This window comes from Zonotrichia albicollis, chromosome 3 (assembly GCF_047830755.1).
Source record: "Zonotrichia albicollis isolate bZonAlb1 chromosome 3, bZonAlb1.hap1, whole genome shotgun sequence".
Classification (NCBI taxonomy): Eukaryota; Metazoa; Chordata; class Aves; order Passeriformes; family Passerellidae; genus Zonotrichia; species Zonotrichia albicollis.
In genome coordinates this window covers 46,559,968-46,587,734 of record NC_133821.1, presented here as the reverse complement: position 1 = coordinate 46,587,734, position 27,767 = coordinate 46,559,968, and the positions used below count along the sequence as shown (strand labels likewise).

Below are 27,767 nucleotides of genomic sequence, written 5' to 3'. Positions count from 1 at the left end.
TCTGGGGGAGGGAAAGTGGAAAACAAGAAAGAAAACTAGGTTGCATTCTTTCCTGCTTCTTCCATGCATTAAATGTGGACCTTTGAAAACAAATAGGTAAAATTCATGCATGTCAATGAAGAAAATACTGCAAGTATTCATCATGTTAGCTATCTTTAAGTTACTAGATAGTTCTTTCTGTTTTGTTCTAAGATGACTTCTTGGTGCTGCATCTCTCTGACCTTATCCGGATGGCATTCATGGCTGCCACAGACCACAGCAACCAGCTGCGCATGGCGGGCCTTCAGGCGCTTGAGGACATCATCAAGAAATTTGCATCCGTTCCCGAGCCAGAGTTCCCAGGCCATGTGATACTGGAGCAGTATCAGGCAAATGTGAGACCTCCTTCATGACTTCAGGAAATAGTGTATTTATGCCAATATGCCAGTATTAGCTTTGAGAACATTTTGTATTTGAAAAAAAGCTGTGAGGAAATTCTTCTGTGTGTGAAAATGTGCTGCAGAGACTCACTTATCTCTTCAAAATTTATTTTTGTATCTCATTCTATCTATTGTAATTTAGTAGCTGATAAAATTAAAATTCAGTAACTTGAAAGCCAAATATTTTAAGTTACATTTAAATTTTTGGTAAAAGTGGCTATTAGTTTGTAGAACTAAGAATTGGAAAATATTTTTCACTCAGTTCTAGATTTAAGCTAATAAATCAGTTTTCTGGGAATTAGTGAATGTACTTCTGTTCTAATGAAAACTACAAAAGTATATCACTGGGAAGTGGGCAATTAAAGATTTATTTGGGGATATTATTGTGCTTTTTTTGTTGCATAGCTTAACTCTTTCACCCCTTTTGTTTTTACTCTGTCGTCAAGATCTTTCCAAATACTTCTAAAGGCAGGCTTTCATCCTTTTCACTTCCTGCCTTTTTCTTCTTTCTTCTGTAGTGCTGTAACCATTGCTTCTTTCTCTTGGACTTGGTTCCATTTGTTTCAGAAAAGTATTGCCATATAGTAACTGCCTAAAAGGCATTTTTCAGTCAGTATTTGTCACTTTGTGGACTTGATGCGAATCCAACCAAAACCATTTAGTTTCGTATTGCTGTTCCTTTGGACATCAAATTGTCATTGGCTTATTGATCCTTAACAGAAGTTGCACCTGTGATACTGTAGTAATTAAAAGGATACTCATTAACAGAGGGAAGAAAATACCACATATTTCACAAAGGTAGTTGAGACTTCAAAAGGCAATGGGGTAAGGAAAAAAAGTAGTGTAAGACTTTATTGTTGTTGTTTAAAGTCTGCTATTGCAAATGTTTGCTAGACAGCAAGGATAATTTTGGGATGTAGCTACAATGCCAAATTTGGCAATTTTGTCTTGCTTGTTCTGTACTTGTCCTTGAGCCTTAAACAAGATGAGATAAACAACACTATGTCCCTATTGTAATTGGATTTTTAACTTTTCTTCTTATCAACAGGTTGGGGCTGCTCTGAGGCCAGCTTTTTCCCAAGATACACCATCTGATATAACTGCAAAGGCCTGTCAGGTACAGTGGAAAATGTTCACATCCTATAAGCAAAACTAATTTTCCTTCGCTTTGGAAGAAGGATGCAAAAGAGAAATAGCATCAAATGGCTGGAAGGTCTTGTAAACTTTAGCTGTCATGTTTTTGCAACACCTTTTGAGTTTCCTAGTAATATACTTTGTTCCTCAGATGTGCAGAAGTCCTTTCAGGGAGCTACATCAAAAAATGTATCTGGAACTAACTATGTCTTCATATGAATCCTGCAAGAAAGCAAAGGAAAAAAACCCCTTTGCTTAATGAGACAGTACAAGTTTATTTATTGTCTTTCAGTCTGATCAGATGTTTGGATTACTGACAATTTACCTTTAAATACTAAACTTCTGTTCAGTTTAGTGTTCTGTTTTACAATTTAGAAGATCTGAGCATTCTCATTACAGTCATAGTAACAACTTGTCAGTGAGTTTGCTAAAAGATTTTTTTTTCTGAATGTGTGTGGGATTGTTTTCCTGCACGTGATGTTGTGTACTGCCATTTAAATCAACTATCAGCAACACAGCTGTAGTAGTATGTGGTTTTCACAGCTAAAGAAACTACTGTTTAAAGCAGCAGTTTTGTTAGCTATGCAAACATTAGTTTTAAAAATAACTCTGTGTTTCTGAGTTCTGTTTAGTAAATTTGGGTCATCAGGAGTGTGATTTTGTTTTTTTCTTTTACGCTTTTAATTTTCAGCAAAACTTGCAAGGATTGCTCAATTACAGCGTAACTTGGTATCTATGTGTAGGAAAAAATATCTTCATCCTGATTTACAGAATGTTTCTGCAGGTTGAAATGAAGAAGCAGTTTGTGTGAAACCATTTAATATTCCTTATAACTTGTCAAAATCTTCTCTGTTCAACCCATTTCAAAGCAGATGTGTTCACTTACAGGATCAAATGGTTGGAGATTAGGTTTGGATATTTAACTCCCTCTTGAAGTTACATGGACAGAGATGAGCTTTCCTGAAGGAGTTGGATGTTGTTATAGTTTTATGTCATTAGTGAAACAGATGTTGACTTGCTCAGCTGCAGGATTGAAGCTGATCTTATTCCTACTGTGAATGAAGAACAGTTTTGTGAGAAGTTTTCAACAGCTTTGTTCTGTACCTGTTTGAGACACTTCTAGTGTTTGTGTTTAAGTTGTTTTTTTTTAAATATGTCCATCATTCCAGGTCATGAGAGAGTTCCTTCCCCAAAGGATTTCATGGAACTGCTTCTTTAAAAGCAAAGTAAAAAAATTTGAGATAGGTCAAAAATGGTTTGTAAAAAAGTTTGTAAAACCTGAACTGCTTGAGTTCTGTGAGTTTTTTTGCTTCTGATCCTCATCCTTGTAGAATAATCTCCAGAGTAAGAGCAACTCTTCTGAAAGAATTTATCCCTTTTTCTCTGTGTAGAAAAGCAGCTGCACAAGCTGCTTCTATTGCCTGCATTATGTCTGGCATGAATGTCTTTCAGAGGATGAATGCCAGTGTATAACATTAGTCAGGAGCAGCCAGTCTGTGTGATGTTTGTTATTTTAAGTACCTCTTTGGATCCATTTAACTCAAATGAAAAGTTGAGAGACACCCAAATGTCTGTCCACAGATTGTTCTAGGTATAGAACTGTGGGTTCCAAATCATAGCTCAGTCTTTCAAATAATTTCTAGGTGTTTTCTTGACATAAATAATTTGAAAACTTCCCACTAGTATGGAGCCTTACATATTGATTTGAGATGTTGAGGGGTTTTAAGGTATACTGTTGTTGATTGCTGCCCAGTATATTCTGCACAGAGAATGCAGTGACTCATTACCTGAATGATTTAACCAGACACTTGGGAACAGAATAAAAAAAATAATTATAACCTATTTATGGAGAATTGAAAAAATTTTAAAGTATTTTCCATGTCTCTTAAGTTCTCTTCTAATATGCATTGCAAATATAGCCCTTGTAACCACTCACCTGAGCAATTCTGTTGTCATGGCTGGGGAGAAAAAAAGAAAGGAAAACCTGATTTATTTGTCTTAAGCAGGATGACAATGACTAAGTTTTCCTGGTGCTTGTTTTTGGTTTGATTTTCTTACTAATTTTTTTTTTTTTCATTTTTAAGGTTGTTGGGTTGTTTTGCTGCTTTAGAGTGATTCTAAACTTTGTTGTCTAGGTATGTAGCGCTTGGATAGGAAGTGGGGTTGTAAGTGACCTGAATGATCTCCGCCGAGTTCACAACCTTCTTGTCTCTTCCCTGGATAAAGTGCAAGCAGGAAAGGGATCTTCTAGCCAGCTTTACCGAGAGAGTGCAACTACTATGGAAAAACTGGCTGTTCTCAAAGCATGGGCTGAGGTAAGCCATGACCATCAAATCTGCCAAAGTTTGGAAACATTTTACAGTGTAATAGCAGCCTCATACCTCATACTGCCTGTACATGCCTTCCTCCTAACTTTTTTCAATTCTACTATGGGATGTTTTAAACTCAGTATCTTTCTCTGCCCTTCTGTTGAGCCATATTTACATTGAGGCTTGGTTGTTCTTTGTTGTGTTGCATTTTTCTGGGTAAAAATATGCACTCGCACCATATCAGATTTTGGATTTCTTCCCATCTTACTGCTCTTAAAATTGAAAAAAAAACCCCCACAAACAAGAAAACAAAGAACTGTAAAAATCAAACAACCTTAAAATATATTTTGGGAGAATATTGCAGTTGGTTAACCAGGCAACCAGCTAGTTAGTTAACACTGTCAAGTGTTTATAATTTACACATTTTTAGAAAGAAAGTGTGTGGCCAGATTGTTTTAGGAAAGTCCCATTTATGAACCTAAGCATTATATATATACTGGTAGAAATAAAAGAAAGGATTTAAATAAAATGGAGTTTTATTGAAAAATCTCTTTTTTCCAGTAATTTTCTGATGAATTTTATCTGTGTGGAATCTGTTACATTCACATGGGAAAGACTGCTGCTTTCCTTTCTTTTTAGAATCTCACAGCATGTACTTTGACATGTTTTACTTCTAGGTGTATGTCGTTGCCATGAAAATTAAGAAAGAAGCAGAAACCAAACCCAAGCGTGTTTCAAAGAGCGCAGAGGAGGATGAGGATGATTTTGGTACTGTGAATGAGTTGCCACCAGACAGTTTGATAACGCTTGTACAGCCTGAACTGCCGGCACTGAGCCGGCTCTGGTTGGCTGCGCTCAAAGATTACGCTCTTTTAACTCTACCAGCTGAGTTTGCTACCCAGCTTCCACCAGATGGTATGCACTGGAATTTCTTGTTGTGTTCTGCAAAACAGAAAGAAACTGTAGCTGGACATTCAGAATTATTCTGTAAATTAATTAGTATGCATGTTTTTTATGCAAGTGATAAATTCCTACCTGGGCATGTAATAGCAGTATTTTCTAACTTTGAATCTTCTTCCCTTCTTTCCTTCTTTCCTTCAATTTGAAATGAATATACTCTTTATTCAAATCATTGAGATCATTGAAACTTTGTGGAAGAAGGAGTACTTCTTCACCTCTAATACTTTGGTATCAAGTGCAAAAAGATTTTGGTTGTATGAAAAACATGGTCCCTGAGATTAGAGTAGACATTGTTTTACAGATAAAGAGTGAATGCTCTATATGAAAAATGCTGCATGATCTGATGACTGTGCCTGCCTTTCTTGCTCTCTTCTTACTCTCTTCTTACTGCTTTATTGAGGCCAGTGCACTTTGTCATGAGAGGTACTAATTAATATTGCTACTAGAGAAGGAGAGTTGGAATGTACTGCCACTAACAAGCATTATACCTGATTATGTTTGTGATCAAGCACACCCAGAATAAATATACTAACAAATTTTGAGTGCATGCTTTTTATCTGTTACTTGCAGAGAATCTTAGAATTTACCTTTGCTTTGTTAATTTAACAGGAGGAGCATTTTACACTCCGGAGACAATTGACACAGCTAGACTGCATTACCGGAACTCCTGGGCTCCCATACTACATGCAGTGGCACTTTGGCTGAACAGTACAGGATTTAACGTGTCAGAGTCAACAGAAGAGACTGCTGCAGCAATGCCCAGTTCCCAGAAACGTGCTACATCCATTATGCTAAACCAGACACCTGGGACTCCACCTACCACTAAATCTTTACCAGAAATAAACAAAGATCGAATGCATTTAATTTTGGGTAAGAGTTACAAGTTTAGAATTCAGTAGCAGCATGTTATGGTATGAAACACTATGAAAATGAGAAAAGATACTTTGCTTGAAATCTGTGAAGTTTAAAATTCATTACATGTCTGGACAGTAAAGTTTTGAAAATCTCTGTCTCATCCTCCCTCTTATCTCTCTGCCTTCTGTGTTCTTTGTAGCTTTGACTATAAATATTTGTCAGTGTGATTATTGTGATTTATGTAATTGACTAAAATGAGTAGGAACTGTTCTACACTGTAGTATAATGCAGGTGATACAAAATGTTGTGCTTCAAAGATGCAAAAGCTGTGAAGTTAATTAAAATACACACCCCTATAAAACACTGCTCAGTTGAGAGTGATATTTAGCAAGTCACATGGAGTAGCTTTTGCATCAGTTTTTCATCTGTGAGTAGCATTCACTGTTTCCCTTTGTTGTTACCTAACAGCTTTAAGAGGTGGACGTAATCTCTTATTCTGAGGAATTGCAGAAGTTTGCTGAGATACAGACATTTAAATCTGGAATTAAATGCAATATGTAGATGAATATTGCATGATTTTTGGAGCTTAACTTCATTTTGTTTGTCTTTACATTTAAAGGAGTTCAAGAAAATTAAACTCAATTTACAACTGAAGGATTCATATCTCTGACTTACAGATCTTTAGAACAAAGTATGAATTTCTGTTCAGTAATCTTAAATTGCTTGTTGTCACTGTGCATTATTTATCCTATAATTTATTATTTATTATTTAGCCAAATTTTGGGGAAGACGTGGTGCAGAAGAAGAAGTGAATACAAGTCTTCTGCATAGACTCTCTTTTAATTGAAAGGACGAATTGAGAAAAACAGCTGTCTTTCTAAAGTTTTTAAGGACCCGCTATACTTACAAAAAAATTCAAACGAAAACTAGATTTTATGATGGTATGAACATTCTTTTTTAACTATTGCTCTTTTCAGGTGTTAGTATACAGTTTCTGTGTTCCCCAAGACCTGAAGAGCCTGTAGAGCATGTTACATCTTGCTTACAAGCACTGCATACTTTATTGGACTCCCCTTGTGCCAGGATCCATATTGCAGAGGATCAGGTAATGTATGAGCATGTTGTAACAATCAGCATTTTCCAGGTCTTGGACTTTCATCAATGATGATTACAAGAGCTGTAATTATTTTTTGTGTGAGAAAAGTATTTGTTCATCATAAGCAAGTGACATAACAATTAAGAATTGTTTAGCCCTAATGAATGTTTTTCTATGTATTTTGTTTCACTGCAGCTCCTTGGTGTTGAACTCTTGAGTGTGCTTCACCGACTCCTCCTGACCTGGGATCCTCCTTCAGTCCAGCTGCTGGTTACAGGAGTTGTCCAGCAGATAGTAAGAGCAGCTCAAGATTATTTGCAGGAAAAAAGGAACACGCTAAGTAAGATTCTGTAAACATGGCTTGCTTTGCAGAGTAAATAAGCAACAGGTTTTCATGTTGGGAAAGGAACTCAGTTGCATTAGAGTATTGTTACACTGAGGAGGAAAATGCTGTGTATTCTAGAGATAATTTTGATTGTGTTCATAATTACCTGCTGACTTCTTAACTCTTGTAATCTGTATTTTTTCTTCCTCTGATCATTCTCATTTCATGTCATGATTTTCATTAATTTTTCTGGAGTAAGAGTGGTGCAAGGTATATGCAGCGCACCCCTTATTAATACCTTGTTCAGTTTCCTTTATGTTTCTCTACTGACTGCTTCCTTAGCACTTCATTTACCTTTTTTCTGAAGTTTAATGATTTAGCTAGCAGTACAGGGTATTGTGATGTGTCCCTGGCACAACTGACATCCATGAGGTGAGTGAACTGCTCCTGAAACCAGTATGGAAAGTTGCCTGCCCAGGAGATCTTGCCAGGAAATGGAGCAGACTTGCACCTGGGTTCTTACTTCACTTATTGAGGGCACTCAGGGCGTGTCAGCTACCAGGATCTTTGGGAACAGGGTGTGCAACAGGAGCAAGGCAGTTGGCATGGAAAGGTATGCTCGCTGCCCAGAGGTGCTGCTCAAGACTGTACAGGACTGCTGGAGTCAGCATAATGGTGGCAGTGACATACAACAACAGTCTGCTGACTGAGGGACAATCACCTCTGCTGCATCAGAGGTCTAATGACCAGTTTGAAATTCAGGTGAAAATGCTGATGTGCCTGTACTCCAGAGGCTTGTCTGTGCAGCCATAGCTGGAAGTGACATTGGTCTCACCTGTGAGACATGAAGGAAATGCTTGTGAAGGTGAGCAGACTCTGTGGTGTCAGGAAAGGTAAATGGAGGAATGAAATGTTTTTCGGCGGTCCTGCAGGTGCAAGAGCTCAAGTCCCATGTTTCTCAGGAGAGACAGCCATAGACTATGCTGGAATATGGCCCTGGAGGATGATGCTTGCATGAAGGTGGTGGCTGCAGTACTGTGACTTCCAGGAACAAAAGGCTCTATCTCCAGATATCCTGTTGGAGAACACTGAGGAGATCTGGCAAGAGGAAAGGAGCCAGCTGTCCTACTTTGACAGATGAGAACTGATAACACTGAAAGGAAGTGAAGAGTGATACCAGTCAGGGGCCACAGGTTGCCTAATCAAGGAGGGAAGGTAAATGAAGCCATGTTAAACCAGCCCAAAGAAGCATTCCAGTCAAGCTATGGGAGTCTCATGAAAGGCTTTTACCATCCAGCCGTGTGCTGGAAGGGTGACACTGCTGGTAACACTCAGAAGTGTATGAAGCACAGAATTCTTCAGTCCAGATGCTGGACAGTCCAGATGAGGGTGGGGCTGCATGGATTTGCTCTGCACTTATACAGAAGAAACGGTTACAAAGGTTAATGGTAGTTCTGGCTGTACCAGCTATGTGATAGTGGAGGTCGTAATTTCAAGGGAAAGAAAGAAAATGAGTAGCAGAGCAAAAGCTTTGGCTTGACTTGGCAGACTTTGGCTTGTTCAGGGAGCTTGTAGATGAGATCTTGTGGTAAGCTCTCCTGAAGGGCAAAGGAAAGCAGGATTGTTCATCTTTGGTGACAAAATAAAGCTCATTCACAATTATCATGGCAGGAGGCTGACTTGGCTGAACAGGAACTTCTGACTGAGCTCAAATGTGGCATGGAAGTGCTTGGATGTTGGAAATGGGGGCAAGCTGTCAAGGAAGACTACTGAAGTTCCTGGGTATGGAGGAGTGGAATTGGGAAATTTAGGTGGAGCTGAAACGGATGATGAACGTCCAGTGTAACAAGAACAACTTTTATAGATACATTGTCAGCAAAGGAAATTTGGACCTGCTGCTGAATGGAGTGGGTGATCTAATGACAAAACACACTAGAGCAAAAACTAAGGCACTGTTATCTTCTTGCTTACCCCTCCTGTGTCTGTGTCTAATGAGCAAGCCTAGGGAGAGCAGTGCTAGCTTCAGCAGGTGAGCTTCCAGTTAGGGACTGCTCACAACAAAGCCAGCCCTACCCTGGAACCAGATGTGATGCATCTCAGGGATGGCTGATGACATGCTAAGTTTGTTGCAGTCATCTTTGTAAAGCTGTGGTGCTCAAGGAAGCTTTTCAATGAATGGCAAAAATGAAATGCGGTGACTAACTTTGAGTAAGACATGAGGTGGGGTTTGAGTGAAGTTGCCAGTAAGCCTGCTGTGCTTGTTGAAAGGTTTTTGAGTAAATTTCTTTTGAAACCACTTCTTAGTACATGAAGTAGAAGAATGTGATTTGAAATAGCACAGACTTACTGAGGGCAATTAATGCCTCATCACCCTCTGTGATGAAATAACTGCCTTTGGAGGTGGAGTGGTGAATACTGTTTACTCAGACTTCTGCAAGGCTTTTGACCCAGTACTCTACAATATCATTGTCAAGTTGAGTGATGTGGACTGAAAAGTAGGAGAATAATTTGTTGGACTGCTGTGCTTGAATGGAGTTCAGTGATTCAAGTCTAACTGGAAGCTGGTTGCAACTGATGTTCTTTAGAGATCAGTAGAGGATCTGCTACTGTTAAGCACACAGGGCAGACAGGAGAGAATGTACCCTCAGCATATCTGTGGATGATACCAAACTGGGCAGGTGGTGGGTGTGCAGGAGGGTGGTGCTGCCTTTAAGGGGAATTTTGAACTGCAGGTCTGAGAACCTGCTTAAGTTCAGCAAAGATAAATGCAAAATCCTGCATTTGGTACGGAATGTGCATTGGTGTAGGCTGGTGGGCTGACAGATTGGATAGCAGATTTGCCAGAGGAGGAGTTGTGTGTGTGAATCTCTGGTGTGAAACCTATACAATGCAGACCTATGCAACCTCTGTTATTGGGCTGTCTTAGAAAAGACTGGCATGTATCACATGCCAGACACAGCAGTGCATCACATGCCAGTGTCTAGTTTTCTTTGCCCTTCCTCCTCATTCTGAGTAAGACAGCTGTTGGCAAACATGAAGGAAGTTCAGTGGAAGTCCACTAAGCTGCTTAGGGAGGTGAAGTGTGTGACCTGTGAGGAGAGGCTGAGAGAGCTGAACTTACTTAGTCTGCAGAAGAGAGGGTTAATATGGGATAGAATAGCAAACCCCCTTCTTAGAGGGGATTTAAAGACAAGGCCAATCCATGTCTTCTGCAAGGCATGTGGTGGAAGGACAAGAAGCAATGCACATAAACTACAGCAGTGGAAATCCAGATGGGATACAAGGGAAAGATTAGTCACTGTGGGAGTGGTGAAGCAGAAGAGCAGGTGCCCAGGGATGTGATGTCTCTATGCTTGGAGATCCTCAGCACTCTGAAAGCTACTTTCTGAGGTACTTTTTGTGACCTCTTCCTTTTAAGAGAGAGTCTCCCTGTTCAATCATTCCTTTACCATTTTTAAAAAAATCTCAGATACACTGTTTCCATCTGTGCTAGGTAAATTACTTTCCAGGAGGCAACCTGGGAAATAGTTCATTGATACCTGGTTAAATTGGGTAGGTCTGCCAGATTTTCTGTTACCTGAAAGAAGTGAAGTAAACCCCAGAGAATATTCTCTTATTAAGGAAAATTACTGTCTTAATCTGGCACAATGTACTGTTGATAGAAAAACCCCCAACTGATAGCTTTTGCCCATTTTCCATGTAAAAAGAGGGAAAAAATTTTGCTGGAACTTGAGGAACCATCATGAACAACTGAAAATGCAGGCTCTGTTCCTTCATATGAATTAATGGAATTGTTTACTGTCAGCCCAGTAAGCTGCTTTTTTCAGATTGATGAATGTGATAACAGTAGCAATCATTTAAATTCATAGGAGCTCTATAGGGGTAGTTCAGGCCAGCTTTGCCTTGCTGAATCTCTGTTGCTGTTTAATGGGAGAAGGAAGGACTGCAGCTGGCCAAGCTGCCATCAAAAGAGAGACTTTTTGAACTGAGTACACTCAGCTAGACTTAGACATAGAATCCTACAGTGCTTTTCTGTTCTCTTATTTCATAATCAATTTAGGCTAGAATAAGATTTTGTCAGAGTGGAACATTTAATTAATAGCTATTAAATTTACAAAAAAAAATGTCCTGGCTGTTTATTTGTCATTGGTTGCTGTTAATTTTATTATCATTTTTAAGAGAAGCAAGATAATTAGCTGTAGTTTTATTTTGTGCAAGACTACATTTGTTTTCTAGTTCCAGAAAACAAATTGTTGCAATCACAGTATTTCTATGGCATTTTAAACCCCTTTAAGTCATTCTAACTAAAACATTTAGGCTGACATGAGCCATGTTTGTCCTATCTTACTGTAAAGCAACTTTTTCTTCTTGATTCTTAACTTCTTTGTGAAGCGTGTGCCGTGTAATTTTTGGAGTGGCATCTTAACTGTCTCCTCAGACATTTCTTTCCTTTTTCAGATGAAGATGATAATGAAGAAAAAGAAAATCCTCTTGCTTTAGGAGAGGGAGGTGAGAGTGGTGGTCTTGTGCCTGGAAAATCTCTAGTTTTTGCAGCCATGGAATTGCTGATGTTCATCCTAGTACGACACATGCCCCACCTGAGTTCAAAAGTGTCGGATTCTCCGAGTCACATTGCTGCCAAATCCCACCTCTCTGAGGAAAGCGCTCGTCTTGTGGCTGCCACCGTTAATATTCTGTCTGACCTGCCTTCCCTGTGTTCTCCAGCAGGTAGGACACTGTCACAGGATATGTGTGAGCACAGCGAGGCTATGATGCTAAAAACAAACTGTAAATACATCGCTATGAATGCTATAATTCATAGCATTAATATTTAGGTAATTAACTAAATGAAAATTCAGGCTTTTCCAGTGAACAGCATAAAGGAAATTTGACTTTAAGTTTGCAAGCATGCTGCAGGTTTGCTGAGGAAATTAGATCTGTGGACAAAGGCTGTAGGAGTTTCAATAACACACTTAGATTTTAAGCCCCTGTACCAATCTGATTTCATTCTTGGTTTTTTTTTCCCCTTTTTTTCATGCTTTTGAAACCTTTCAGGCAATTTTTAATCATATTGTTAAAGAACACAGACATTTTGGAGATAATTAAATTCCTGAGAAGTTCATGAAAAGCAGGAGCTGTAAGAAAAGACAATCCTACAGAGGGAAAAACAGCTCAATTCATCTGTGGTCACACTTGGCCTTGCAGCCGTTGGCTGTCAGTCATTCCCAATGTGATTATAAACTAAATGGAACTTTCTTCTGCCCAGGAAGACAAAGGATGTGTGTGAGCTGGGATAATTGCAGCTGAGTGAAGTTCATGGGTAAAGGATACAATTACATGGGAAGCTGCGCTCTTTGACTTTTGCTTTTTGGAGAGCAAATTGCTTGACTGTTGTCTCAAGAATCTTTGGGAAGTTTCACCCACTCTTACAGATGAGACATTTTAAAGTTAGTTCCCTAGTGAGGTGCACTGCAAATAACATATTTGGACAAAGTTATGCTCAAAAGACAATATCGCTTGTCTCAAACAGAAATTTGTGAATTTGGGCCTTGCACTTTTTTAAGGAACAACAGATTTTAAGTTGGAGTCATGTCCTGTTTTTATGTAATACCCGATTTTTTTTTTTTTTTTTTGAGGAGGTGATGGGAAAGAGGGTGGGCAAAAAGAGTAACTGTAGTTACATCTGTGTTGTCTGAAGTAGTCTGGAGGGTGTTACTCCCAGCATTTGGCAAGTGGCCACTGCAAGTAGCTCAGAAATGACTGTTGGTTTAAAGAGCAGTCCCTTCCTGTCATAATTGTTTTACTTCATGTGTTTATCCTCACAGCATTCCCAGAAGTAGGAAAATGGCAGGATTTGTGTTTCCACAGATGTGGAAAAACGAAGCATAGAAGAGATATAGAAAGAGGCTTGACTGTCTGAAATGATCTGTATGTTGATTTTGCATGTCTAAACCCAACAGCACTCTTCTTTCAGTCCTGTAGGGGCTTAAAGTCTGTCTGTGTGTGTTATTGAAACTGCTACAGCCTTTGTCCATCATCTGAGACACCCAAACAGCTTCCTTTCTTTGCTTCTGGTAAGGTGAGGCACACCACCTTACTCAGAAAGTGCAGTAACTTAGTTTGGATACTTGTTTCCAGACCTCTTATTTTTGCTGTTTATAAGACCCTGGTGATGTGTAGATCCTTCTCTAAGGTACTTAGCAACCTGGATGACATACCTTGTATCACATGCCATGTGGGACAAAGCTTTAATAGCTAAATGATCACTCCTGAACTGACAGCAGCATTTCAATTGTTGGCTTGTATGACTTGTGTTATGATACATTTCAGTAGCACTGATGAAAGAATTTGGTGATGAAATGGTGAATGACACATGTCACTCGTTACCTGAATTGCACTTTATCTCATCTCCTTTGTCTCCAACCAAACGCATCCATATTGAGGAAGACAAAGAGCTTATCTACCACACTTGAAAAATTCTATTTTATATTTTATCTTTTTTTTTCTTTTTTTTTAGGGTGTATGACCATCTTACCCACTATCCTATTTCTGATAACACGGGTATTGAAAGAAACAGCAGTAAAGTCAGCAGATAATCAGGTCCCACCTCCAGTCACTGCAGCTCTTCAAGGCATAAAAACTATTGTTACTCTTCCAACAGTCAAGACTGATGAAACTCAGAAACAATGGACAGGTCTTATCCGCAGCACTCTGGCATCTGTCTTGGAAGACTCTCAGCCTGGTAAGTGGTTTCCCAGTGCAGGAGTTAAAATTCAAGAAAAATGGATTTTCTATAATGAAAATGCAAGTATGGTATCTGCCTATAACTTAATGTAAAACCTGAATGAGCAAACCTCATCAGTTGCTTAACAAATTTTATTGAAGAAATGCACAACATTGACTTTAACAAAGTAGTTACATCTCAGGAGTTCTCACTTCAGATTTGTCTTTGGTCTGTCTTCTTTGACAGTGTTGAGCATAACCTCCAATTAGAAGTTTTCCCTCTTGCAATGCATCTGGCATCAGCCTCTCAGTTTTTTTGCTGGCACAAGTCATTTAATCTTAATGACAGTCAGTGTTAAAGTGAATGAGTGGGAAGACAGCCATAGATAATTGTGGAGAGGTTCATACTGGAGTAGGATGTTCACAACACTGTTAAAAGCTTTCTTTGGTGATAAAGAAATCCTGGCCAAAAAATGCCTGTTACTCACCAGCACAATGGTTACTGTCTCTTCAGAGAACTGCAGACCACCTCTTATGGTTCACATACATGCTTTGCCTTGCCCTTCAAAAAGAAAAAAAGATGTACAGTCTTAGCTGCATAGTTAGCAAAAGAGACACAAAGATTTGCCATTTGCATAGTGGTAGTCAGTGAGAAAAACATCCCATTGCATTGCCAAAGAGCCATTTGTAGAGAGTGAAGAGAGGCTTGAATGGAGTTACTCATGTGAGAGATGGGGAATGAGGAGGTAATTGCAAATGATTCTGAATTGTCCAAAAGGGGGAGGATCACCAGTTTGTGTTAACCAAGCCAAACTTCTGATTTGATTTGTCACATCAGCTCTTGTTTTCCAGCCTTTAGTTACTGTAGAGATTTCACAGGCCCTCTTTCCAGAAACATCACTGGCTGGAGACCTTTTCGCAGGCATCAGAATTTTTTCTAGGTTCCTTGCAGGAGTGTATGTTTTCCTTTCTAATCTTCTGTGAAGTGCGATTGATCACAGATGCAAAAATCTAAGCAAGGTCCACTGCATTCAATTTCAAGCCTTATCATTCAATAAAATTCAAACAATGTAAATTTAAAATAATTTAAATAATGTAAGAAAAAACATCACTTAATATACTTGGAGTAGTTTTTTGAAGTGAGGTTTTACATTATGGCTAAGCCAGTTAAGTGACTAGCTGATATCTGTAAAGAGCAGTCATGCTGTTTTTGTTTTTTGCTGACTTTATATATGCTGTTTCTTTGTGCCTCTCAGGGGAGAGCAGAACCAATGTGGCCAACCAGACCAGCAGAGCAGTGCTTTTAATATATATTATAATAGTTTGTATATACATATTTTTGTTCCTGTTGTGAATTCATGAATCAGATCTGTGAAGACAACTTAGGCAAGGAAAAAGAATTGTGACAATGGCAAATACAGGCTATTTGAAAGGCAGGAAAAATTAAAGTAGTACTGTTCCTGTTGGTGACAATTGGCTGTCAGATCAACTAGTCTGTTCTGTGAAACCTCATGTTAAGTAAAAGTTGTTGCCATGCTGGATATCTATTTCTTGCTCTGCTGTATCAGCTGAAGATAATTATTTTAAAAAGTGAAGTAGACCTTTAATGGGCAAAAGATCTAAAAATATCTTTTTTCCTCTTGTTTACACACTGAAAACAAAAAGCATGACTTGGTCTGAGAAAGTGGGTGGTGATGTTTTCCTTGATACTTAAGTTTCAGAAAGATTGACTTACTTTATTAAAACAACTGTTAGAATAGAGTTGCTCAGATTTTTGTCAGTCACAGTCAACAATGATACTGTAATAAGTAAATGCATATGCAGTTGCAAATAATTTCAAGTAAATATATTTCCTCTTTGTGAGTTTTATCGGTGTTCACTGGATTTTATTAAATAAATGCTAAAGTGTTTTTGGAATAAGCTAACAGCATGTTTGCTTTTGTTTTTCAGAAGCCTCTAAACCTATTCTTGATGAAGTAAGCATACTTACAGCTATTGCTCTCTTCCTCTTGTCAGCAAGCAATGAAATAATTGGAGTGCAATCTTTACAAAATGGATGTATGAACAGATTTAGAAGTGCATTGAATTCTTCTGATCCTTGGGTAAGATCATGTTATGGGAATGTAAATGACATGCAGCCAGCAGAAACTAATTGTGATATATTTAACACATTTCCTCAATGTTTTGTGATGCCTTTACTTCAGGGGTAGGTACTGCTGTCAGGATAACTAGAATTTTCAACAATGCATTATTCAAACTCATGAGCAAAATAACCCAGACTTAGTGCTTCTCAATAAAGTGTTCATGGCCTTGTGCCAAGTTCTTGACTTCAGCTTTTTAAAAGGCAAAACCAGTCTCTGGTATATGAAGTTTTATCAGATGAAAAGGTTGGTTACCATAGAGGGGTGACATTTAACATTAGTGTTGATCTTTTATAATACAAACTAAGCCATTTTTTCCTTAGATAAAATTACAGCCCACATTTCTGATCAATTTTATATTTGTTTGTGCAAAACTTGTGCTTGTTTTGCATGTTCATACAAAACTCAGTTTGGGAGCAAAAATATAATTTTGTGGGCACCATCAGAATATCTATATATCAGGATTCATTTGTTTCATGATTTCACTTCTGCCCTTTGGCTTGCCTTTGTGAAATGCCTTCTGAATTACTTTGTCATTGAGGAGAAAAGTTACAAAAGTTATAGACTGACTTGATTCAAGCAGGCTAATGCACTGTATGGATAGTTAAGCTTAACTTTTCCAGCCATATATTTATCAGTTTGAGTGGATATACAAATCTGCAGGTGGGAGCTAAGGAGAAAAATCTGTGATGTTTCTACAAGCAAACACTGCAGGGATTCCTGAGAAGAAAAACAAGCAAAAAATGCGGATGTGTTTAGGGTCACAATGAGGCATTTAAAATCCTGTTTGGACTGATAATTCTCCATAGCAGGGCAGAAGACTCTTCCAAAGAAGCTACTGATGCTTAAAAGAAATACAGGAGTATTTTTGAAACTATTACCACATGAATAGGTCAAATATCATGTATAGTAATAACCAGAAGTCTGGTGAGCTCAATTCCCTTTTGTTCCAACAAGATAACTCAGTTGAGAGATCCAAGTGTTTCAACGCTGTTGGGCAAGTTTTACATGAGAGTGTGACTCTTTTGCTTTGAAGAAGCTCTGATTTTACCTTTCAGGAGTTTTTGTAGACTTCTGTGAATGCACAATAGTCCAAAGTTTTATATTACGCAGTTCAAAGGAAAATAACTTGGATGGAATTCTGCTGTCAGATGCAGTCATAAAACTCTTTTGAAATATGGCTGCATTTAAGAAAATACTTTTACTCCTTATTTCAAAGGTTAGTCTAATCATCTTTAACAGCTAATAAGGAATGAAGTTTAAAGAAAGACAGAAAAGGAAGAGAATTATTTGTAACAGTATGGAGAGATAGAGGTAAAATTTGTTGAAAAGGTCAGAAATGCTGTGAGCAAGGCATTGAGGAAAAACGTTCTTCCGTGGAGCTCTGTTGCAAAGCGTACAAATGACATGAGAAGTGTTATTATTTCAGACCTTAAATATTGAACTGTATAGAAAACCTGCAGCTGTTGAATTAACAGTAATACGATTTCATAACTAATATTTTCTTACCAGTAGTTTTTATAATCTATGACTTTTATTCAATATTTTTATTTATATATCTGTGTTTCCACTAATCCCTGGATCTCCTCACAGATCATTTTGTTCAGTAATACTTCCTCTAGAACATTTCTGTTCAGCATGTGCTCGATAACTCATCCTGTTTGGACTTGAGTGCAGTTCGAAAACACGTGCAATGTTTCATCCTCACATTTGTTGTGAGGCTTCACCTTTTCAAAAATGCTGGGTTATTTGTGGTGGATTTTGGAGGAAGATCTTTGTATTCCCCAAAAAATGTATTCATAAATTCATCTGAACAAGATTATCAGTGGGTCATTTTCCCAAACTTTGGCTTTAATAATCTCTGCTTTCCACAGAGAGGGAGGAGGATTAAAAAAAATCGAAGGATGACAAGGAGAGCATTTTGTGATCAGCTTATATAGTCCTAGGCTACTGCCAGCACAAAAGGGAGAATGCGAAGCAAGGATGGAAAGGCCTGACAGTTTTGGCTACAGCCTTGGCTTGTATTAGAACAATAAGATCACTTTGTCCTGAGTCATTTTTATGGGCACTGTTGCCTTTCTGGAATTGGAATAGCGTATCACGATTTTGAAGATTAAGCTACTATTAGAGCTGGTAGTTCTGAGACCCAAACATGGAGTTCACTGTGAACTGGTGTGACTGACTTGTGTGATATTAACTGTCTTTATTTTCTCAGGGTTTATATTGTTACTGCTACTTAGTACCTGCATGTTCTTACTAATTGTCCTTCCTTTTATTGAACCCTGGGCTAATACTCCTTTATTAGCTGGGCTGTGTTGCTTCTTTCCTCTTACTTAGTACATTTCCTTCCCATTTAGTAGTCTTTTTATTTATTTAATCAGAGATAACAGAGTTTATTATATTCACTGAGTTAACAAATAACTTTGAGGACAATGTGTTTATCTTGATTTGATTAGGTTCAAGCCAAGTGTTACCAGCTTCTGCTTTCTGTGTTCCAACACACCAATCGTGCCCTGTCCACTCCATATATTCATTCACTGGCCCCTATCATGGTTGAGAAGTTGAAGGCTGTGGAAAGGAGCCGCCCGAACAACAATCTGGAGCTTTTAGCAGTCCAGGAAGGAATTAAAGTCCTTGAAACATTGGTTGCCCTTGGTGAGGAGCAGAATAGTAAGTATTTAGGTTTTCTAGAGAAATGAGTAATGCTAAAATAGAATATTGAACATTGGAAATGTTGCAGTTAGGAACTCAATGGCATAATCACAAATGGACTGTGTGTGCAACATGCTTTTGTAATTCCAGTGATAGAACTTTTGTATACATGAACTTGCATAGCATGTAAAGCATGATATGCTGTGTGACCTTTGCATTTCTGGTGATTGCAGGAAAAAAATTTAAACATAAACTACAGTAATAAGTGATATTTTACTCTGTTTTGAAATTTGTATTTCATGCTTTTTCAATTTGCTTTTACTTTTTTACTTTACTTTACTTTACTTTACTTTCAATTTACTTTCTGAAGACTTGCTGTCTTTGACATTTGACTTCAAATGCTGAAAAAGTTCCTCCTAAGAATACTACTATTGGTTTTGTGTAGGGTTTTTTGGATGGTTTTTGTTTGGTTGGTTTTTGTGGGTTTTTTCACTCAATGGTCTCCTTGTTGGAGTTTCTCGTTTTTGATAGAATATAAAATTTCTTGAGCCTCATTGTGCTTCTGGAACAGTTGTTTGAAACACAGGTGAAATGAAAATGAGAGAGTAACTGAAACAAATGAGGAGACAGATCATCTGATTTGCTGGCTGAGGACATTTCACCCCATGAGTGTGATTAGTCAGAACCTATAAGGAAAAATAATTAATACTCTGGTAATCTAAAACAATTTTGATAAATGAGTTACCATTAATTTTTAAGTTCTTTGAGCTTAAAATGTATAATTACCAGGTTACACATTTCAAACTTGTACTTGAATTCTTTCTAGGTACAAAAATTTGCCTTGTTGCTTAAGTTTAGCTGCCTTTGTTGTTCTCAAGGTCAACCCTCTTGATCCCTTTGCCATTTTGCCCTGCTGGTTTTTGAATTAGGATCTCCCAGACCAACACAACATAAATAACAGCAGATAATTGTCCCTGACTTTTTGTGAACACTTGCTTTCTGGTATCAGTTCACTTATGTTTGCTGGGGAGGTGGATACTCAAATTCAATTGAGTGACATTTCTGTCTGCCTGAAAAGTGTTTTGAAATCCTTTAATATGATAGGCACTCTACATCTTAAAATCTTTCATCAATGATCTGCAATTGGATGGTACAAAAGCATCTCAAAATAAGCATCAGGATCAACATAACTGTAATGAACAATAATAGAAATCTTAAATCCAGTCCTGGTAAGACAGATTGGACTGATCAAAACACAGGATGCCATCTACATTTCAGTTGTTTTAATTTGATAATCTTTTTATTACAGTTTCTACTGGTGAGTTCTGAAAACAATATTACCCTTCCTTACCTGTGTAGTAGCTGATAATTTTTTTTGTTTCATTCTCTGATATGGTAATTCCACTTTTTTTTTCTTTCATTTTAGGAGTACAGTTGCTGGCCCTTCTCGTTCCCACTCTGATCTCCTATTTACTGAATGAAAATGCCTTTGCTTCTGCATCTACAGCATCCAAGGGTCTTCACGAGTTTGCACTTCAGAACCTGATGCACATTGGTCCACTTTACCCCCATGCTTTCAAGACAGTAATGGGAGCTGCTCCTGAATTGAAAACACGTCTGGAAACTGCAGTCCGAGCAAGTCAGGCCAGCAAAGCAAAAGCAGCTGCTAGGCAACCACCACCCACAGTACATTCCACCCCGACAATTAAACTGAAAACTAGCTTTTTTTGAATTACTTTTATTATTTTTGGACCATTAAGTAGTCAGAAGCGTTACATTATCCCTGCATACATGTCTAATTTTGTGTAATTTGTGTGTGAAAGGCTGTCTAATGGAGCTTTGTGTAATTACTTGAAATCCATGCATTACAAGGGAAGTGGTGTTACTTGTATTTGTATAGATTTTTAGGAAATTGTGATCATATTTATGAATTTCTGTTATAAATTATCCACCAAAAATTATTCTGTATCTAAATAGTTTTATTTATTTTTAAAAGCTATCTCAAACCCTCCAGTGGTTTTTGAAATCTGGTGATTGTTATCCCACCATTGTGCCAACACACTAACACAGTGGGGATGGAGAGAAGAGGAAAAACTGTTATGAAGTACGTACCCTGTACCATGGGGAATTTCTGGTGTAGAAGTACGAATTTTTTCCTTTTATTTTAAAAAAATAATAGGGAAAGGGACTTCGTAGATTGTTTCAGCTTGCATGAAAAAAACCCCAAAACCCCACAACAAAATAATTGAAAATTTTCAGCCTTTCTTAAGGTGAATGATCAAGCATGCTGTCTTAATGAGTTGTCCTTATTTATGTGGTGTATATCTCTTTCAAATCCGTTTCCATGCTTGAAAATGAATAAAGGATGCAAAGAATCTAATCCCCTATCTCTTCGAATATAAATTTTAAAGAATGCACTGGAAACTAAGTTTTTAAAGAGAGCTGCCTTCTATCTGCATTTTTGTAGGTGTAGATCTTGGCCCTTGTAAGGTGTTTTCTGTTTGCAGTCTTCCTGTTCTGCCAGCAACTGGTTGAATATGTGATGAGTCAGTGCTGTGCCCTTTGTCCAGACTCATGGGTATTTAACCTTCCTGCTAGATTTTATTTTCTGGATACATCATACCTGTAGTCCTTGATCAAGTTTGCAAGCAGAGGTACTGGAGCACTTTGCACTGTACTGACTCAGGAGGCAGAACACAGGTGGGAGCCAGGCTCCTCCAGCTTTTCCTTCTCCTGCCAGGCTTTTTTCAAAAGCACGTGGCTTCTCTCCCATCTGAGTGAGTCTGATGTGCAGATTTTGGGGCTTTTAGTTCATGTGCTGTGCTAACCTTGCATGCACAGCCAGGGACTCCCAGTGTCTGCCTGTGCCAGGCCTCACCCTTCCTCTTAGCAGAAGTGTGGAACCATGTATTTACTTGTGTATATAAGACTGACTTACATGACTTTTTTGACACAGCTGTTGAATTTATGGGCTTTTATAGGGATCTTTCTATACATTTTGCTTTATAGAAAGAAGTAACATTACCAGAGGTCTCTACTAGGCCTGCTGAATTTCATCTCTGATGTTTCTCTGTATACTCTGTAAAAACTGCATTTCAGATGCTTCAACTTCAAATATAACAAAGGGATAGTAAATATAATTGAATATGACTAATATCTGCTTAAAATATTTGTAGATCACTATTTTTGCATAGATACTTCCCTCTAGGCTTTCTATTTTCCTCTAAGACCTTATCTAATATCCCTTTGAGTACCTATGCAAAATGGTCAAGATAATGCTCTTTCGCCCTGTGGTAAGTTGGCTGTGTGCAAAATATTTAACAGAAAATCAGAAATGCTTTTATTTCACAGTGAATGTTGTAGTACTAAAGTGAGGACACAGCAAGTGGTGCGTACTCTAATCTCAATTTTTTTTGGTAAAGATAGTAATCAAGTCTTGTTCCATTGTTCTGCAGGAGTAAAGATACATACAGAAGTAAAAACAATGTGCTGTACATGAGAAGGAAAGTAACTTCACTAATTTTTTCTTCTTATATAGGTAGTGGGAATTAAATTGATTTAACTACATCCCTTTCTACTAAGTCTTTCCAGCACTACAAATCTATTTTGCTTAGAGGTTCTGAACCAGTTCAGCATTTGAAAGTATTAAGGACTCTTTCAGTTCAAAATTAACACAAACATTTTGCAAGTAAAACAGAAAACAAGTTTATAACCTGTTTTAGATTCCTTCCCCTCCACCAGGTAGTCTAGGCATTAATGACTTCTTGGAAAGATTTTGTCTATAATCATGTTTTGTTTGCCTTAAGTTTTATCTCAGCATTTTTAAGTTTTGGTTAGACTCTAGTTGACAAAATGTCTGAAGATTCGGAAGGGGGGAGGGAAGTGTAGCAATCAAGCATAACTAAGAAGTCAGTAGAACAATAGAAAAAAGTTAGCAGAAGAGAAAATGGCACTAGATAGATGTAGAGGGAGAAGGGAGAGGTTTTTCTTTGTATTTTGTGTGGCTGTCTGCAACATGCACAACTCTTGTTTGTATACATCCTTCCCCAGTTTAGTCCTCGTTCGCTTCTCTGCTTGCTCCTGATACTAAAGTTATTATCATGTGGTTTTACACAATATTTTGGCATCAAATTCCATTTTATTAAAAAAAACTGAAGTAACTTGAAACGGCCGTAGTGCTTATTGTTGTTTGTCACTGTCCTTTTCATCTTTTTTTTTGTCAATAGCCTTTTAAATGTGCTTTTTAATGAAACAGTTTGCTCCGCTTCCCCTTCACATCTTTCATCTCTCTCTCTGCTGTTTCCTTCCCTTCTGGGTGAGCCTTGTTCTACACGGATTCCTTGCCGAGGTCCCCCACATCACGCTCCCTGTCCCGTGCTGTCGCTCCCGTTCCCCGCTGCTCTCCTGATGCTCTAAGTCAGCTTCCTTCGTGCTCTTTCCCAGAGAGATGGTCCGGCAGCCGCAGCTCGCGCTCCGCGGGCAGGGTTACGAGGCAGGCGGCTGCGGTTTCGGAGCAGCCACACCGCAACAGGAACCGCGGCTGGAGAGGGCAGCGGGGCCGCTCTCGGTGCGCCCGGGCCGCGGCGAGGAGCGCAAGCGGGCCCACCGGGGCCATCGCCCCTCGGGCGCCCCGTGGCACCGCCGTGGTGGCACACAGCGCCTCGTACACGGTGCTGGCCCTCGGCACGGCCCGACGGAGTGGCGCCTTGCCTGCCCTCAGCAGGGCTCTGCTGCTGGGGCGCACACGGCGTGGGAAGGGAGCCCCGCTTCGGCCCCTGGTGCCGTGGGGAGGGCAGTGCTGCCCACATCTTCCGCCCCCAATCCCACAGGCTCCTGTTTTCCCTTTCCTCGCGGAGCACGCAGCGTGGCAATTCCTGAAAAATGTAGTGTCGCTCTCCTTCCCAGCATTGCTAAGGATGCTCAAGAAACCCCCGTAGCCTTGGGCAGGGTTTCCAGCTTTTGGCAGTGAAAGGCCGAGCGCTGCTCAGAACAGGGAGGAAGCAGGAAAGCCGGAGCTGCCAGGGCAGGGCCCGATGGGAGCACGTGGGACTGATGCGGGACCCCTGCCCTTCCCGAGTTCCTGGGGTGGGCTGCGGGAGAGCCCAAGCCGTGTCAATCCCGCTCGGAGCTGGAGGTGACCATTAACCTGTGCTCCCGCTGCAGGGACTGCCCCTGCCTGGCCCCTCCCGCCGGCGCCCCCGCCCAGCCGACCGGACCACACGTCCCAGAGGTGAGGCCCAGCCGCCCGAACGCCATCCCTGGGATTACGGACGGCGCGGGAAGAGCGCGGCGATTAAAGAATCCTCTCCACCATCCAGCGGAACTACAATTCCCAGGATGCCGCGCGGGGCGGCGGGGCGAATCGCTCCCCGGCGCTGTCCCCGGCAGGCCACCGTAGCGGCGGGCGGGGGCGGCTGTCAGGCGGTGACGGCGGGCGGGACGCGCCCAGGTTGTTGCTGCTGCTGCTGCTGCCGGGACGCGGCGGGAGCGGCGGCGGCGAGCCAGGCGGACCCGGCCCGGCCATGGACGAGCAAGCGGGGCCCGGCGTCTTCTTCAGCAACAATAACAATAACAACGCCCTCCTGCTGCCGCCGCCGGCGGGCGGGCCGGGGCTGGAGCCGGGCGAGGCGGCGGCAGCGGCGGCCGCGGCGGCGGCAGCAGGAGGCGGCGGAGGAGGGGGAGTCTCAGCCTCCGGAGCCGCCGCGCCGCTCTCGGCGTCCCGGGCTCAATACAGCGTGCCGGGCATCCTGCATTTCCTGCAGCACGAGTGGGGCCGCTTCGAGGCGGAGCGCGCCGAGTGGGAGGCGGAGCGGGCGGAGCTGCAGGTAACACCCGCGACCTTCTGCCTCCCCACAGCCCCGGCTCCGGCGGCCGCTCCCCCTCCGTGTCCCCCGGCTCTGCGCGGCTGGAGGGGAGCGGCCGCCCTGGGCGCTGTCTTGACCTCTTCCCCGGGAGGGAGCGGCCGGCCGGGCTATTCCGGTGCCCCCAGGGCGGCCGCCCCCCGCCGCGGCCGGGCCGGGGGTGGGACATGGCGGCGGGCCCGGCGGGGAGCGGGCCCTGCCCGCGGGGAGCGCCCCTGCGCCGCTCTCGCCTCCTCCCGGGATTTTCCGGATGCCCCTCGGGGTCGGCCGCCCCAACTTGTCACCAGTTTCATAACCCCTGTCACAGTCTGCCCCCGGCGAGCTGCGCGCCCCCCTTGTGCCGCGGCTGCCCCGGCCCGGTGCCGCCCGCCCGTACAGGGCCCGGCCCGCGGGACCGGCTGGGTTCCCGTCGGTACCACGGACACGTTATGTAGTGTTTTCGTTTGAAAAGCAGTGGGGCTGATACGCTCATTAATGCATGAAAGAACTGATAGTGATCTTGTGGTTAAAAGAACTTGTGAGCTCCTGGCCTAGAGCCATTGCTGTCAGATACTTCAGTGATGGGCACGTTGCGTTAACTCCAATAACAGTCGATAATGCAACCTTCGTTCCTCTTTGGTGTTGTTTACAAGAAAATTCCTGTGTTAAACCTTAACGCTGGCCATGTTGCTAGCAGCCCACTGTTTGGTTTTCATTTGGCCATGTTTGAGACTGAAAAGTGTCTTATGGGTTTCTTTTTTAAGTCTCCTTTCTTTGTCTCTTTCTTCCTGTCCATCTCTTCTATGGCTTTCCTTGAAAGTCGTTGTCAAGAGAGTCTTGAGTCTGTGTAGTAATGCAAACCACTTCTCTGTTTTTTTGGTTATTGGGTTGGTTTTTTCATCTTTTGAATTTTACTTTCTACATACAACAACCATTCTGAGAAGAGTGGTAGGTGTGACATTCTTTAATGAGTTCGCTTGTAGGAATTTAAAGGAAGTGGTCATGAGAACAAGAGAGCAATTTTTATTTTAACTTCCCTGATTCAGTGAGAAATTGGTTAGTAACTGAATGATATTTCTATTCACTACATCTAGTAAATACTGTGTAGAAAGTTACTAGCTAGCTATGTATAGGAATAACCTCATGTGTCATATATCCAGTGGAGGCCCATAAATATCTTGACATATATTCATAGCTGATTCAGATATCAAATATTGCTTTGGAGAAAAAAAAATCTGTTTTACAGGACCTAGGAAATTTTGCCAGTGTATTAAAAGTAATAACACTTTGCATATTTATCACATCCTTCAGCAGCATGGCTTCCCTCCTCCTCCCCCAGGTATCCCTCAAAAGCTTGGTGTTATGGACGAGAGAGGAGGAAAGAAATTGAGCATTTAGACTATTTGCAGAAGTCATGTATTATCAGTGGCAGATAACCCCATCACAAGTTGTTTGCTTGAATGCCTTTGACTCTTGCCAAAACATCTCAATAAAGTTATAATTAGCTGTGGCTGGCATTGCCATGAGCTGTAACAGCATTTATCTGCTGCAGAGTCATGTTCAGGAAGGTGCAAAATTCTTGGCTATCTCTGCAGGCATCAGGCGTTAACGTCTGCTGTGACCATTTGCAGATGAATGTTCTTGGATCCCTCTGAGAGGTTTGTGGTGGGGGTTTGTGGCAGCTACAAGGTGGCTTTTAGAAACAGTGCACCTGAAGCATGAGCAGTGTTAATTAAAGGCCTGGTCTGTGCTCCTTCTGAAGCCTTTTGTTGGCCTGTATATTTGGAAATGTTTAACAGAATAATGGAAATGTGAGGTCGGACAGTTTCTCTCCCGAGATAAAGATGCAGTGCTCCTCATTGTACTTTTATCCAATGCAAATTCCAGTGCTAGATTATCCATCCACTCTTGCGAGGCTGTGGGGCAAAGGACCTATTTAGTGTGGTGGTCTTAGTATGCCATGTTTTTTTCCTGCAATTCATCTAGTTTCTAAAAGGCAGACTTACCTCTGTTTCCTTACCTACCACGATACTGAAGTACTTGGGATACCTTATGCCACAGTATTGCTGTGCTTGGCTTCTGCTCTGCAGTTGTTGGTTAGTTCCACTCTACCCTCTCTCCAAAAAACACCTTGTAAGTCAGTCCCATTGTGATTTCCTGACTTCCTTTTCTTCCTTTCTGGGCCTCTTTCTAGTTTCTCTTTTTCTTATCCTTCTAATTAACTGTGTGGAACTAAGTGTGATGGACAGGTAGAATACCTTCCTGTTGTGTTCTGTGGTGCTTGTTCAAGGGACACACACCCAAGCTCATAACATATATGAGTTAGCAAGCTGGGCAGTTTAATCTCTTCTTAGTTCCTGATCTAGTACTGCCTTTCCAAGGTTTTTCTCCCTATCAGTGCCTGTATTTTGCTTTCCCTGGCAAATAGTCATGTTTATTCTGATTTTCTAATTATTTTTCTTGAACCTTTTGAAATTATTGTTGCCTTTGTTATATAATCTTCTTCATTCAAGGCAAAAGAGGACTTCAGTATTTATATCTATGTAAGCATCATTAGTAAGCTGTGTATATCAAATAAGAATGAAAACAGATTAATATGGGGTTCCCCTAGATGCTTATCTGCTGATTACATATTTTACTTTTAATGCTTGCTTTCTGTTTACACTACTTTGACATCTGCAGATTGGAAAATTATCCTAAGAATAGACTTTCGTGATGCCCTGTGAAGTAATTAACTAAGATGAATACTAACATTATAAATCCTCATTTGAGTATTCACAAACAGTGCTTTATGGCATTATAATCTATTTTCATATCTTTTCAGAAATTAGTGATTTTCCTTTTCTTAGGTTCTTCTAGCAGCTGCTTGGGAGAGTTGACAAGACAGGATTTCCTGTTCTACAAGTTTTAAACTTCAGGTTTTTTTCCTTCTGCATTTTTCTGGACTGACACAGAGACATTTCAGAGTTGTCATTGTGTGTTGGACAAGCCCATCTGAAAATAGGAAAGGGTTTGATCAAATGCATGTGCAGGGCACTGAAGTCCATATCTTTGCTTGAGGCAAGCAGGGGTTGAGCTGCCTCCCATAGTGGTGTCTTGCCCGAACCATGGGTCTTCTGACTGCTTGGGAGTGACTGTCTCCTTTGGATGTTATTCCCTTTTAATCAGCAATCTGTCGCCCCTGGGGGAGCAGTGTGGGCTCTGCCCTGGGGACTGGGACCCTGCAGAGCTGAGAGCTGCCAATGCACATCCTTGTCCCAGCAAGCAACAAGGCTGGATGAGCTTGGAAGGTGTGTGTGTGAGTGTGGCTTTT

The 27,767-nt window shown here is 40.7% G+C and overlaps 2 protein-coding genes and 1 long non-coding RNA gene across 10 annotated transcripts in view; 2 read left to right on the top strand and 1 right to left on the bottom strand.

Moving 5' to 3' along the window:
- The window catches only part of HEATR5B (HEAT repeat containing 5B), a 54,217-nt gene extending 33,642 nt beyond the window's left edge, over positions 1-20,575 (top strand). For all 3 annotated transcript variants that reach the window (XM_005486526.4, XM_026793074.2, XM_026793073.2), the window contains exons 25-36: positions 193-374; positions 1,468-1,536; positions 3,689-3,868; positions 4,540-4,777; positions 5,432-5,692; positions 6,655-6,782; positions 6,969-7,113; positions 11,557-11,826; positions 13,616-13,840; positions 15,772-15,923; positions 18,419-18,632; positions 20,041-20,575. In XM_005486526.4, the coding sequence (XP_005486583.2) occupies positions 193-374; positions 1,468-1,536; positions 3,689-3,868; positions 4,540-4,777; positions 5,432-5,692; positions 6,655-6,782; positions 6,969-7,113; positions 11,557-11,826; positions 13,616-13,840; positions 15,772-15,923; positions 18,419-18,632; positions 20,041-20,345 (2,369 nt within the window). In that variant the 3' untranslated portion in view covers positions 20,346-20,575. The remainder of the gene's footprint in view (positions 1-192; positions 375-1,467; positions 1,537-3,688; positions 3,869-4,539; positions 4,778-5,431; positions 5,693-6,654; positions 6,783-6,968; positions 7,114-11,556; positions 11,827-13,615; positions 13,841-15,771; positions 15,924-18,418; positions 18,633-20,040) is intronic.
- LOC113459210 (uncharacterized) lies at positions 373-20,104 on the bottom strand. The gene is made up of 3 exons (XR_003380245.2): positions 19,966-20,104; positions 14,310-14,383; positions 373-1,156 (listed from the first exon to the last, which is right to left on the bottom strand). It is a non-coding gene; the product is annotated as an uncharacterized LOC113459210 (long non-coding RNA).
- Positions 20,576-23,972: 3,397 nt separating the features above from the next.
- Positions 23,973-27,767, top strand: part of STRN (striatin) — a 69,196-nt gene continuing 65,401 nt past the window's right edge. For 5 of the 6 annotated variants that reach the window (XM_026793076.2, XM_014266643.3, XM_014266642.3 and 2 more), the window contains exon 1: positions 23,973-24,439. In XM_026793076.2, coding sequence (XP_026648877.1) covers positions 24,137-24,439 — 303 coding nt within the window. In that variant the 5' untranslated portion in view covers positions 23,973-24,136. The remainder of the gene's footprint in view (positions 24,440-27,767) is intronic. The other variant, XM_014266641.3, reaches the window with a different exon arrangement.